The following is a 14,807-nucleotide window of genomic DNA, read 5'->3' as shown; positions in this document are numbered from 1 at the left end:
CCATACACACACCCTTACTGCAAGACAGGCAATCCAAGATGCTTGGAGCAAGTGATGAGAGAATTGCCTCCTTGGGAATATGGATGGGGGGGGGGGTTGACTCTTGGAGTGGGGAACTTCTGGACTGTGGGTCTGACTTGGTCTGGTATGGGTCTCAGTTTGGCCTACAAGGCCATTTCCCCCCACACCCTGACATTGTATGTGACTTCAGGTGTGGGGCAGGTAGACATAGTTGCCAATGCACAACTGGAAACCTTCCGTTGGAAGTGGCAGGAAGCCTCCTTTATCAATGAACAATCAGTTGATTTGCAGTGAGAAGAAGCTTGTTTGGGATTGGTTGTGCTTATCAGATTCCCTATGGGGAACTCGTTAATGCAGCCAACCCCTGCCCAGAGCAGGGCATGGGGCACTCCAAGCCTGCAGAACCTAGGCATGGAACCAAACCCATTGCATCAGTTGCATGAGTCCCCCATGAGGAGCCTGGTCATGCAGCCAATCCATGCAGGAAGCCAGCTTGGACTAACTGCCTGTCAGCTGATCGATGGCGACTTGAAACCCCACTTTGCTTGATTTTTCTTCTGTGGCATAACTTGTCATACTACAAGGCAAAAAATGTGTCTCCTGACATCTTAGTGATATCAAGTGATTGCCAGGTGAGCAGGGCTCCGTCCACTTGTGAAAGTAGCCCCCAGGGATTAAGGGATTCAATTTCCTGCTGCCGCCTCTTCCATTACTATGCCTGCTTACTACCGTATTGCCATATGACTATGTACTGTTAAATGAGTCACATTGGCTTTGTTTATCTTTGAGAGGACCAGTGCTACAAGTATTTAAGAAACATAAGCAGTCTGGTGTGGCAGAAGTAGTAACTTTCATTTCAAGCAGTGGATTTTCTTCTCCAGGAGGTTCCTTTGCCAGCTTTTCCACAAAGTTCACTACCCTTGTTATAGGCAGTGGCTTGTGGGTTCTCTTCACTTCTGCCATCTGAATGAGAAAGGTCTACATGCCTGCTAGAATCTGTAACTTTTGAAGGCCAGTCTACACATTATACCAGCCACATGGAGGCCAACTGAAATTATTTTCCCATGGCAGTTCCACAAAACTAAAGTAACACCATTTCATCTCTCAAGATAACTTTATTAGGATTAGGTAGAAGGCCATTGTATATACTTTGCCAGCCTATTATTTACATGCCAAACCTTGTTTGGGCTGAGGTTTCAGGAGCTTCTGAAAGTTTTGATTTCTGACATGGTAGAAATCACTCATCACCATAGGATGCCTTTCTCCTGTAACCAGAAAGGGCCCTCATGGATAATATTGCTTTATATTTCCTTATTTCTTCTGTGCGCCTGTTTGCTAGACTAGGAATGCCGATTGTTGATTAGAGCTGATATTATGGCATATATAGAGTACTACCTAATATTACTAAGGAAATTGGAACACCAAGAGAATTGCAGTTGTTCTATACTATGGACACTTATATTTTCCTATTCTTCACTACCTTCCACCCCAGACTCTTGCTTATGGTGACATGAATCATGAATGGATTGGTAATGAATGGCTTCCTAGTCTGGGATTGCCACAGTATCGAAGTTACTTCATGGAGTGTTTGGTAGATGCAAGGATGTTAGATCACCTGACAAAAAAAGATCTCCGGGTACACTTAAAAATGGTGGATAGCTTTCATCGGTGAGTTAGCACAGTATCTTCATTTATTATTTATTAAAATCATGTCTATGCTACTTTTAAACCAGAAATAAAAGTGCTGATATTACCAAAGCCAAATGTTTATATCTGGTAAAAGATATACGATTCCCCCCACAGATATATAAATCATTTCCAGAGTTTGTCTCATGTGAACAGAAAGAAGATGTTTACAGTATTTATAAAATGTTTTAAGAGGAGCTTTTCAAATGCACAAAATCTTCCAATTTGTTTACTTTCAATGCAAGTTGCCTTATAATGTCCTCTTCCCCACCTTAAATAACAGAACAAGTCTGCAGTATGGAATCATGTGTTTAAAGAAACTGAATTATGACCGACAAGAACTAGAAAGGAGAAGAGAAGCAAGTCAGCATGAAATAAAAGGTAATACTTTACTAAAGGAGGATATCTTTAATGCTTGTCTTCTGAATTTTTATTCTGTTGGACCCAATAGCCCCAATGTAGTTATATGAACAAGTTTTCTCAGGCTCAGAATAGGCTTGTCTAAAATGAAATAATTCCTTGAGGCAAAGCAAGGAATTAAGTTTATTCATTACTAGCTGTTCCCGGCCACACGTTGCTGTGGCACTCATTCCCCCCAAAATGCGTGTTCTGTTAAATCCCCCTGACCCGCCCCACCCCATTCATCCTTCCGAAAGGCATGTCCCTCCCTCACTTAGCACCCCCGGTCCTTACACCAGATGTCACGACACCTCTCTCTGTGGTCCCCCTGCTGCGTGATATCATCTTCCTCCCGTGTGATGGCACCCATCACCCCGACCCCTCTCTCTCTTCCATCCGCACACCCCATGTGCATCTTGGGAAGGGCCTGGTCTGTTCCCCTGGCTGGGCAATGCTGGGCAATGCCATGTTATTGTGATGTCACAGATAGTCTGCAGCCAATGGCAACAGCTGAGGCATCCTCAGCTGTGCTGCTTTGATATCCAGCAGATGGTGATACAACTAACGTTGGAAGAAGGTTTTTCTAAAACAGAAGGTCACAGCTGGGACATCTATATAATCTAGGTATATAAAAACACTCGTGTACAGTGTGGCAAGGTTGTGTCAAATTTTCAAAGCAATCGGTCAAGCACTTTTGGAGAGCATAGATTAGTCACAAGGTCATCTTTACATTTTTATATAGATGGAATCAGCATAGACTTATCAGCACATTACAAGGAAATGTGTCCAGAAATTTTATGTAGCTATCATACAAATTAACGGGAATTTTAAAACACAATATATCTGAACAATGCAACATATAATTATGAGTCTATCGAAATTATATTGCTTTGTTTGGATTTAAAAAGTCCATATAATGAAATTTCTATATAAATTCAGAACTGGTTCAGCTCAGCCCTCCATGCATTCTTGCACTTCGAAAATTCAGTCATTGGGAAAATGCTTTTCTCCCTCCTTTTCATAGATGTGTTGGTATGGAGTAATGACAGAGTCATACGCTGGATACAAGCAATTGGATTGCGAGAATATGCAAACAATGTGTTAGAAAGTGGTGTGCATGGATCACTCATAGCCCTGGATGATAACTTCGATTACTGCAGCTTAGCTTTGTTGTTGCAGATTCCAAATCAGAATACACAGGCAAGTAAACTAAATTACTAATTGTAATTACTTCCCATGGATTTTAACAATTTTTTTAATTGCTTGCTTCAATTGTTTGATTTGCTTAACCACAGGCACGGCAGATCCTTGAGAGAGAATACAACAATTTGTTAGCACTAGGAACAGATAGACGACTTGATGAAGTAAGTAATTTTATTTATACTTAATAGGTAGCAGAGAATATGAAATGGTTGATTTTGGTCTTCATATATATACATACCCCTACTCGCTTGGCCCAGTAACCCTTATTAAGCTGGAGATTCTCCTTCCCAACCCATGCAACTACTAAGCTCACTTTTCACCTTTTGGGGGCCACTTCACTCTTCTATTCTGCAGTCCTCCTTTGCACCTCTTTTCACCTTCACCCACATGTCTCTTCCCCCCCCTTTTGTGCAATTTCCTCCCCCTTGCACACAAACCACTCCCATGGTGACCTCTTGCATCTTCCGTACATTACAGCTAAGCATCCATTTCATATTCGACCCAACCATGAAGCCACCGTCTCCTCTTATTCTTCAGACCCTTCCCCATGCCTTCTACTCCCTCTTTTTGCACCCCCCTAGGCATCTCTTTACTCCACTCTCCTCCTTTCTTCTCCTTTGTACACAGATCACCCCATTCCCATGCCTTCTCCTGTCTCCTATTGTGTAGGTCTCTTTGCACCTACACGCCATTATCACCATCACCTTTTTTCCCTTCCTCTTTTTGAACTTTCCCTTCACACAGATCACCCTCATTTTCAGGCTTCCCCCTCTCTCATCCTGCAGTTCCCTTGGTCTACACAGCCCATACTGATATATGTTACTATATGTATGATGACTACAATATTAAGAAAAAGCCTGTCAGTTTAGAAGAGTTTAATTCAGTTGACGAATGTTGTACATACATAGGTGTTTTCTTATTAATGAAATATCTCTTTAAACTACAACACTGAATCTTGAACTTCCATGTTGAAGGCAGCACATGGTACCAGGAAATACATGATTGTGGAGAGGTACTGTAGAATATTTGAGGGCTTCACATCCTTGATGTCTCTCATATGAGGCAGCTGAGAAATGGAAGAGGAAGAAGTTTGAAAAAGCCATATTTTTATTTTCAATTACTCTTCTTGCTGTACTCAATGGCAGAGGTTTGAGCAAAGCAGGAATGGAAGGACACTGAAGGGTTGCTGTTTATATCTATCTATCTATCTATCATCTATCTATCTATCTATCTATCATCTATCTATCTATCTATCTATCTATCTATCTATCTATCTATCTATCTTATACATACACACACACAACCAGATTTAACAAGGGAAAATAGCAGTGATGGGTACAACATAGAAGCTAATACAACAGAGGCGTTCCCAACTTCCTCCTTGCTATACTCAAGCTTAAACCGGCAGTTCCCCCAGGTCACTCTCTGCTCAGTCTAGTCAAAATTCTGCCATTGTTTAAAATTCCCTCTCGGTTTTTCTATCTCTGCTTTATTCAAATCTCTGCTGTTCCCTCTGCTCCATCCCTTCCTTACTCAGTCTTTTATTGCTGAGAAACCTGCCTTCTCTTTTGCTTTCCTATCCCACCCTAACTTCATGCAAATTCAGGATTGTGATGAAATACTGCAAATCCTCCACTGGAGGCTGTGCAATTACAGTCTTACAGAACATAGCTTTTAGTAAAAAAAGAAAAGAAAAGAAAAAGTACTAGTCAATTTCATTAGTTGTTGCCCACCCACCTACCCCCATTTTTTGATTATATTCTTATTATCACTGTTTACATAGGACATTTTAGATAGCCATATCCCTCTATAATCTTTTGGTAATTTCTTAAATAATGAAACCACAGAGGTATATTAGTTAGTGTCTCAACAGTGGGTGGGCAGCAGATAATCTCCCCAGCACTCCAGTCAACATCTCCCTACCCTTTGGGTCCAATGGGGACTATATCAAAGGATGAGTTGAGGGTTATTTATTACATTCCATTTGATGCTATGTTGTGCACATCCTATATTTCAGTGTCTCTATTTGGCTCACTTTTTCACTGTGTTCTGGCCATATAGAGTAACAATGGCTATATATGGACCATTTTATCTGAATATGTTCAAAAGGAATGATAAAGCTATACATTGGCCAGCCTAAAACAAGATTCCCTTGTTAAGTATCTGTTTCTATTTGTAATAAGCAGAAGTCTGCCTTTCTACTGATAACTATTCCTCAAAATTAAATACTGTATTTGCATGTCAACAGAGTGATGACAAGAATTACAGGCAAGGCTCTTCCTGGCGAAGACAGTTCCCCCCACGTGAGGTCCATGGAATCAGCATGATGCCTGGCTCCTCAGAAACACTGCCAGCTGGGTTCAGATTAACTACAACATCAGGACAGTCACGAAAAATGGCAACTGATGGTATGGGGCTAATGCTTATTTTCATAACTAAAGGTGTCTAAGCATTCATTATCTACGTGAAAGAAAATATGCCAACCTTGCATAAGCAATGTAGCCAGCAGCTAAGCATCACTGACATAGCTGCTGTTTGGTGTGAAATATTTACACATAAACTGTTTTAAGAGATGTAATACTAAACCATGGTTTAGTGGTACGTGAAAGAGCTGCAGCAAACTTGGGCTCATATGCTTGTCCCCGTGCCCCCCACCTGTATTTACACAGTTTCAAATGCCTGAAGGGTGTGAATGTATTTTTCATTTCTACATTTTATTTATCCATTCTATTTGACAGGCATATGTCAAGAATGCTTTGATGGTGTTTCCTGCTTGGCAGGGGGTTGGACTGGATGGCCCTTGTGGTCTCTTCCAACTCTATGATTCTATGATTCTACTTAATTGGGCTAAGAAGCAGTACACACCTTCTTTCCCCAATTGTCTCTTATCAGAACAGCAAAAGAGAACCTTCCCACCCAACCACATGGTCTGTCTGCCGTGTCTCCTGTTCCAGCAGAAATCCATATAGGGGTGTGAAAGAATGAATTTATAGGTGAAACTCGGAAAATTAGAATATCGTCAAAAAGTGCATTCATTTCACTAAGGCAACTTAAAAGGTGAAACCAATATATGAGATAGATGCATGACATGCAAAGCAAGATATGCCAAACCTTTATTTGTTGTAATTGTAATTATTTGTCGTTAGGCAGGTCAATTATAAATGGAATGTAATTAATGAAATGTAACAGCGATTTTGGGACGCGGGTGGCGCTGTGGTCTAAACCACTGAGCCTAGGGCTTGCCGATCAGAAGGTCAGCGGTTCGAATCCCCATGATGGGGTGAGCTCCCGTTGCTTGGTCCCAGCTCCTGCCAACCTAGCAGTTCAAAAGCATGTCAAAGTGCAAGTAGATAAATAGGTACCGCTCCAAGCGGAAAGGTAAACGGCGTTTCCGTGTGCTGCTCTGGTTTGCCAGAAGCGGCTTAGTCATGCTGGCCACATGACCTGGAAGCTGTACGCTGGCTCCCTCAGCCAATAACGCGAGATGAGTGCCGCAACCCCAGAGTCGGTTACGACTGGACCTAATGGTCAGGGGTTCCCTTTACCTTTACTTTAATAGCGATGTATGTTTTTGTATTATTGTAACTATTTGTTTTATGACTGTGGAATTTCCAAAAGAAAGCATTTGTAATGCAAATGCCCTGATAGCATGGTCAGAATCTGTAAGGGGGAGGGAGTACAGAGTACCCCCCCCCAATCATCAAGAGTAAACACAGACTGCGGGGAGGGAAGTCAGGACACGGAGAGAGAGTGCCCGGGCTCAGGCAGGATGAAAGAGCCCAGACTCTACAGACGGGAGGAGAGAGAAGCGGAACAGGGGGAGAGGGAAAATATGGAACGCAGACCCTTTCTGCCGGTTCCGGAATTACAAAGGAGGAGAAAAGGAAAGAGATTCAGTGTCCCGCGCCTTTTATGTTGGGGGCGTTCGCGCCGAGGGGCACTTCCGGATTCTGCATCGGACTGAGGAGACATGTTTCTGCACCTGCTTCACTGTACATATCTGCACCAATAAACACGTTATGGAAAAGTAACCTGAGGAGCGTCGTTACTCGAGAGTAGTCACCAGAAACCCCTGACAGAATCTTTAAAAAAAAAAATCTGAGTAACAGATCAGGCACTCTGGAAATATACACCTTATTTGAACATTAAGTGTACATGTGCACATTCTCTCTTCCCAACATGCATAACAGAGCAAATCTGCAGCTGTACCCGCTGCCCCAGGCCCTAGTGTTAACTACTGAGTATTATTTTTAACAAATGAAAATCGAATGGGGGCAACCATGCAATCCACACTAAATAAGCTCCAAGAGTTGGGTCACAGAGAATACCTTGCAGAGTGGGCTACATGTTTTCTTCCCCTTCCTCTAATTCCAAGATTCTTCTTGTTGTTTTGGCTATCAATTTGCAGTGGCGTCAGCACGGTTGCAGAGACTAGACAGCTCGACAGTTCGCACGTATTCATGCTGACAAGGCTGGCATGGAAAAAAGGACGGAGGTGAACTCATGTGAGTAATTAAAAAGCTATCTTATTTGTTGGGCAGAACTGAAACAATAACCATAGCAGTGTAGGGTTCTCTCAAGGGGCCTAGGAAGTTCTCACTGTGGTACGTCTGGGCACTGGGATAGTGAAGGTATGCCTGGGCTGTACAACTTCAGACTATCCTTAGACTGTGTCTGCACATTAACAGTATTGAGTAATAAGGAGCTGTGAGTTCTCAACATCTAAGCCTTGGAATGAGACTCAAATGAATCTAAGGAACCTGCCAGACACTGCAAAATAGCACCTTCAGGGCAAATGTCAACCTTGTTGGTGCACTTTTCAGCAAAAAACTAGCATAGGACTCCAACCACATTTGAAGCAGATTCTAGCACCGGACCCCAAGATGGATTTCTCTCCAAAATAAAAGCAGCCAGACGTAGCACACTTGTTTACACTCATCATTAATGCCATGTGTAGTTTAGCTCTGAATGTAGAGAGTGGGAAAGCTTTTCCTTTCTCCCAAGCAAAAACATTAAACCAAATGAGGACAAAAGCACTGGAACAGCTTGTAATTAGAGCTATGTAGGCTGTTAGCATGCCAAGGGTATGAAATTGTGTGCCCCAGAGCATTACAAATTTCACTGCAAGTTCAGATAGTAAAGAGCCAATGCTTGCAAATATCAAACCTATGATTATCTAATCTACTGCTACTACTACAGAGTCAGCCATTGCTTGAGAATACAAATTCTAAAATTAGGAAATACGAACAGCACTAGGCAGCCAAAAATAATGTGCTAAAGGTATAGAAAAATGAATCAGTGCAATTTGCAAGGACAGTACTACTCAAGAGTGCAGTCTATGGGTTCATTGTAAATGCCATTGCCCTTGACATTTATTCCACTGGTAGCTACAGTAATTTATGGACCAATACTATCACCAATGACATCTGAAACATTTCCCAACATCAAAGGAAACATTCTACATTACCAACAATCCTACTAGAGGGGAAAAAGCAACCCAATTTATTACCTTAAAAAGATGCAAAGATAGTGAAATTCTAACTGGAATATTTATTGTATTAACACGTCTGCTTCGGTATATTATACAGTGGTACCTCTGGTTACGAACATAACTTGTTCCAGTGGTCCGTTCTTAACCTGAGGTACCACTTTAGCTAATGGGGCCTTCCCACTGCCACCGCAGTGTGATTTCTGTTCTCATCCCGAGGTAAAGTTCTTAACCCGAGGTGGTACGTCCGGGTTAGCGGATTCTGTAACCTGAGGTGTTTGTAACTCGAGGTACCACTGTATATGACTAAACAATTACAATCCAAATTCTCACAGAAAACAGTAACATTTACCTTGATTGCTTCAGGTAAAATATGCATACTTGAGTGGTAAAAGGAATCTGGGGCTCGTAGCTCCATACATACAGATACTGCCTATGTTTAAATTTCCTGAGTGCTTCAAGACAGGTTTTCCCCATTGTGTCCGCAGCCCCTTTTCTCCACAATAATCCTGCCTGCTTCAACAGGGCTGTGCTAGAAACCATTTACTAATTAATAATGAGCCTAAGATAGAGATCACCAACCTTTATGGGGGGTACTTCTGGGTTAGTGGATTCTGTAACCTGAGGTGTTTGTAACTCGAGGTACCGCTGTATGACTAAACAATTACAATCCAAATTCTCACAGAGCACCACATGCTGTAATCAAGCACACACCACAACTTATTGCATTGGCTACACCAGAATGATTTGTGAGCCTAATTTCCATAGAGGGATGAAGAAGGGTGCCCTGCATTGCCAGGGAAGACTTCTGCAGGGCCCACAGGCACCATGTTGGAGACCCTTGGCTCAGTAACAGAATGTTGTAATGGAGTTATTACTGAATGTACTATTTTTCCCCCACCTCTAGATGCCAACTCTACCTGAAGTGCACTACCACCATGTTACGAAAAGAAGCTTTTTATTCAAGAACAGGGTATAAGGAAGTACACTAGAATATTTATCAGACTAAACTACATGGAGATCTTTTTACAAATTGCGTTTTAAGGTGCAGCCTGCCAAGTACTACCATCATGCAACTCTAATTCATTTCAATGGAGGTAACATAAGTTTCAGACAGCCCCATTGAAATGACTAAAGAATGTGCAGCAACAGTACTGGCTGGACTGCGCCCACTGGGTAGTTCCATAAGGTAATAGTTACTAATTAAGTTTTTTTAAAGAAAAATAATAAACCCCAATGTATTTATCATCATAAATTTGATTGAAGTGCAGGAAAGCTTTTATCAAAAGGAGACACTCATTTCTAAACTTGTTTCATCTGTTTTATTGTAAAATACTAGAATTTATGTATTTACTGTGTATGTATTTCTTTTAATATGTGTAAGTCTCATGTAAATGGATATAAATATGATTTTTTAAAAAGAAATTAAATCTATGGTACATGGGGTCTTAGTGCAAACACTTGACAATACAGTGTCAACAATACTGTTTGTATCCTTCCATTCCACCATTTTTACAGTTTTGAATTGTAGCAAAGTCAATTGGATATGTTTAGCAGAGTTATTAGATGCTTCAACATGTTCCTACTTTTTAAAAGAAATCTGTCAATATCTAAAGCTCAACACCTGCCTCTGATGATTTACAAAAGAAAGATTTGAGCCAAAAATGGACCTCTGAAGGCAAAACAGAATTGTTATATATACTTGTAGAAAAGCACTGTGACTGCTCTCCTGTTTAATATCAACAACATCAAAAATCAACTATAGGAGGTTAACAAGAGACATTCTCCTCAATGGCTACTTATGGACCAAGAAGAAACTAGCTTTTTCTAGGACTCACGTTTTGCCTTCCATATTCTTCAAATGCCGGCCAACGTTGGCATAGAACAAACATCAAGGGGAAATAAATCCTGATCTTCAAGTTTTCAGTTATATAGAAAAATGCTGCCCTCCATTTCTTCATTATAATAGGCATTAGACAGCTGATTGACTAATAACATGTTTATCCAAGACGGCCTTGCTGAGACTTCTCAGAAGTCAGTTTTATCAGAGGAACTAACTGAAAAGCAGAAAAGTTAATATATAATGTACAAAAGCTTAGAGGAGAAACTATTATCTGCTGTGGCTTTATTTGGTGGTGTTATTGATGTTTATTCTTTGTTTATATGGGAAGTTTCAAAGTAAGACCTATTTAATAATGTCATTTACCTTCTATTTGCTAATCTCCCGCTGCCTGATCTTAGCTTCAGACCTGTCTTTTGGTTATTCCTTTCAGCAGGTTGATCTGCAAAACATCTGCACGTACATTTGTTTCACTGCATTTTGTTTTGCTTTATTTTTTTTACTTAAACAGACCTCAGTTAACCAAATGGTGACAGATTCTTTTTCTCCCCCGTTGTCAATAAAAGAAAATCAGTGCTGTTTTATGTGTTCAGTGTCTGGTGGAACTGCATGGTGTGCCACAGCTTCAAATGGAACTTTAAGAGGCAAACATTGCTTCGGGGGTGAATATAAAGCATAACGTTTTCTATCAACAAGCAACCAGAATGTGCTTTGAAAGATAATAATGCCGCCTGCCACAAGATGGTGCACTGAACGTTACTGCTTCATAGAAAGTTAACATACAAAAAGGGTTCCTTCTAAGTAAACTTTGATACAACCATCAAGACACTGGCTTGATCAATTGATTTCTATGGGATATAACTCTGTTGTTGTAACCACTGCTGTAACATGTCTTCAAAGTTCCAAACGCCTTTTAGATCAATATACAGCTGGAATCAAAGGTACAAGCAACCTGGTAATCTAATTCTCCCACCACTGTTTGATCCTGAGCAAGTTAGTTAAGTCCCATTGATATAAGTATGATTAGTTTTGGTTTGGAGTCAACACACTATATAACAGTACAATATAATTCTATAAATAGGGAAGGTGATTTGAATTTAACAAGGCTTACCTATGGGTAAGTATGTAGGACTGCAGCCATAATGAATTTTTTGCTGAAGCCTACAGATGCCTCAGTTTCTTTTCTAGCTACCATGTGTCCTAGAATATACACCAGGCTTCCTCAACTTCGGCCCTCCAGGTGTTTTGAGACTACAATTCCCATCATCCCTGACCACTGGTCCTGCTAGCTAGGACCATGGGAGTTGTAGGCCAAAAACATCTGGAGGGCAGAGGTTGAGGAAGCCTGAAATACACTAATTCTAATAGTAGTTGCACTATGCAATATTACTTTTCAGTAGACAACTATAGCAAGAGCTTCTCTTCTTTATACCCATAGGTGCTGAGTAGAAAATAGATGAGTTAAGTTTTTATTTCTGATGGGTATACAGTATTTCTTCCCTGCATGGGCACCCTACAGGTGGGGAAGGACCTAAGGACCTACTACCCTGTTTCCCCGAAAATAAGACATACCCATAAAATAAGCCGTAGCAGGATTTCTAAGCATTTGCACAATAAAAGCCATACCCAAAAAATAAGACATAGTGATAGGCGCTAATCTGGAGGGCGCCAAGGAAGAGGCGAAGCTGGACGCGTAATTTTAAAAAATAAGACCCCCCCCCCCCCCGGAAAATAAGCCATAGTGTGTCTTCTTGAGGAAAAATATAAGGCAGTGTCTTATTTTCGGGAAAACATGGTAGCTATAGGGCTCAATAATACCTCTCTCACCTTTACAATGTGCATAGGCATAAAGAGGCAGGACAGGCCATGACAAGAAATGAGAAATCTATGTTCCTCCCATATATACATGTAACTTTAGGGTTCCTGTAACTTTCAAAAGCAAATGTGAAAGGCATACAAATACCTCCTTTAATTAATCTACTGCTCCGCCTACCTCCATACTTGGGAAACATGTACAAAGGAGTGCTTATGGGAGAAACAGCACTTTGATGCCTGTGACTCACCTCCCATATACGATTTCCATATGCTGCTGTTCCAAATTCATGAAGAGCCGGTCCTGTAGAGACCTGGATCCCAGGATTCGAAGGACATACCCATAATAAGCTTTTGCTCTCTGAGGTGTAGCCAAGTAGCTGGAAGGAAGACACAAAGTTAGGATAAATTGGTCCTTATGTCTTACGTATAATAAAGTTTTAAGAGTGTCATCATGTAGCCCCCTTTGGAGGATCTGTAGTGCCAAATCACAATCCTGACTGCATGAAAATTGGGGTGGGTTAGGGGCACAAAAAAGAGGACAGATTGCACAACAGCAGCAGCTGTGACATGGGAGCAAGACAGGAGAGACCAGGGCCATCTTGAGCACCTGTGGCGCCCTGGTGTGACGGATCCCTCCGCCGCCCCACTGCTGCCCCGTTTTTCAGCGCGGAGGGCGGGCGGGCTCAGCGTGCAGCGCGGTCGCCGAGGGTGCTGCTGCGCGGCGGGTGGGCTTCCTGCGTGGCGGAGCGGCCGGCGGGTGGGCAGCGCCTTGTGCCACCCAGCCTGGCCGTAGAGCCAGCCCTGGGAGAGACAAATGAGAGGGGGAAAGTGGTGGTTTAAAACAATGGGAGAGGTCTGAATAGACTCGGAAGGGAGAAATACTTTTAAAAAAATAGTCTTACAAGGAAGACTTTCGCATCTTCCTTCTTGCTGTATTCAAACCCTGTTTTAAAGCATTTTCCCCACTTCAGTGTCTACCCACTCGCTCTACTCAAACCCCTGCCATTGCTTAAAACCACAATTTTTTCCTCTCCATCTCTGCTTTGTTCGAATCTCTACAGTTGTTTAAAGCTACCACATTCTCCTCCTTCCTTACACTTTCCCCTCTTCCATTCCTCAGCTGCTTCACATGAGAGAGATGCAGAGCCTTCAAATATTCCATAATACCCTCTCAAAACGTATTTTACTCCTGGTACCATGTATTGTGTTCAACATGACGTTTCAAATTCAATGTTGTATTTCATCCATCCATCCACCCACCCACCCACACACAAACATACAACATCCATTAACTGTGCTTAACCTTCTCTAACAGAACATGCTGACTAAAAGGCTAGCCCTCAAGTTTATATTCGTCTTAAAGCCACAGGTAACTCTCACCTCACCTGGGGTTATGTTCTTCACCATCACACATATAAGCAAAATCACTAAAGCCCGAACAATCCCTAGAAGACCACTTAAAAACCATTTTTCAAATGGCGGCACCTACCTATCTATGAGGGACGAATGAAGTCATCCTCCTCCCTCGCTGGATGATGCTTCTGATTATATGAAGACCGAGAAGTGCTTGGCTATGGTTCAGATTCAGAGGTGGGTTGCGCAGGCACATCTGCTGCTACGACAGCAGCGGCTGGTATCTGTGAGGAACATGGTGATTGGCAGCTACCGATGTTGTCTCTTGGGCTCATCAAACATTTCCTTTTATAGTCTCAAAGAGTGTAATCTCACAGATGATCTTGAGGCTGCGTTCCAAGCAGATCTTAAAGCTGTTAAGTCAACCCGGCCTGGCTTCAAATTCCATAGCAAGCTGGTCCCCATTTGTGATAGAAGGTTTGAAGTCATAGAGGTTTGGTGTCTTTTGGCACAATATGCTGCCATCCATGGAGCATGTTTCCGGTTCGTGTCCTCCAGCCACAAGTTCAGTGCCGTCTCTGTCTCCACCAAAGCCTTGTCCTACACCTGGCTGCGGTCAGTGGTGTGCTTACTGCCACAGCCCCATGGATCTCCTTTTCATACACCTTGATGGCATGGATGCTGGACTCATTCTGGCCAAATTTGTATGCCACAGCACTCACAGACATGCCAGCCCTCAAGCAATCCAACAAAGCCAACACCTCTATCAGCAAGAGAACCACCCTCTACCTTTTTGTTTTCTCGGACGCTGATGACGATGGTGAGGATGCCTTGTGGTTTGGTGGACCATTCTGCCATCTGAAGCTGTGCCAACCACCTCCCTCACACTCCAAACCCCTCTGTTCAAACTGCTCCACATGTTTCTCTGATCTCCTCCAATCACCCTCTCCAACTGCCTCTTCTGCACTCAAACACTCTCACAAACACAGCTGGGATTGCTGG

At 42.2% G+C, this 14,807-nt stretch overlaps 1 protein-coding gene and 1 long non-coding RNA gene across 5 annotated transcripts in view; one reads left to right on the top strand and one right to left on the bottom strand.

Moving 5' to 3' along the window:
* Window positions 1-11,218, top strand: part of PPFIA2 (PTPRF interacting protein alpha 2) — a 260,822-nt gene extending 249,604 nt beyond the window's left edge. Inside the window, exons 27-33 of the mRNA XM_035128598.2 lie at window positions 1,514-1,689; window positions 1,991-2,088; window positions 3,131-3,306; window positions 3,402-3,470; window positions 5,558-5,717; window positions 7,718-7,814; window positions 9,705-11,218. Of these exons, the coding sequence (XP_034984489.1) occupies window positions 1,514-1,689; window positions 1,991-2,088; window positions 3,131-3,306; window positions 3,402-3,470; window positions 5,558-5,717; window positions 7,718-7,776 (738 nt within the window). The 3' untranslated portion in view covers window positions 7,777-7,814; window positions 9,705-11,218. The remainder of the gene's footprint in view (window positions 1-1,513; window positions 1,690-1,990; window positions 2,089-3,130; window positions 3,307-3,401; window positions 3,471-5,557; window positions 5,718-7,717; window positions 7,815-9,704) is intronic.
* Window positions 3,298-14,806, bottom strand: LOC132592755 (uncharacterized). Of its 4 annotated transcripts, none has more exons than XR_009558265.1 (4): window positions 13,942-14,806; window positions 7,638-12,829; window positions 4,214-4,375; window positions 3,298-3,413 (listed from the first exon to the last, which is right to left on the bottom strand). It is a non-coding gene; the product is annotated as an uncharacterized LOC132592755 (long non-coding RNA). The 4 variants fall into 4 exon arrangements; XR_009558267.1 differs by lacking the exon at window positions 3,298-3,413 and having other exon boundaries at window positions 3,464-4,375; window positions 7,638-7,781; window positions 9,380-12,829; XR_009558266.1 differs by lacking the exon at window positions 3,298-3,413 and having other exon boundaries at window positions 3,464-4,375; window positions 7,638-10,854; window positions 12,701-12,829.
* Between the last annotated feature and the right edge of the window lies 1 nt (window position 14,807).

Source organism: Zootoca vivipara, chromosome 10, assembly GCF_963506605.1.
Source record: "Zootoca vivipara chromosome 10, rZooViv1.1, whole genome shotgun sequence".
Lineage (NCBI taxonomy): Eukaryota > Metazoa > Chordata > Lepidosauria > Squamata > Lacertidae > Zootoca > Zootoca vivipara.
The sequence above is the reverse complement of the archived record's forward strand: the minus strand, read 5'-3'. Positions and strand labels throughout refer to the sequence as shown.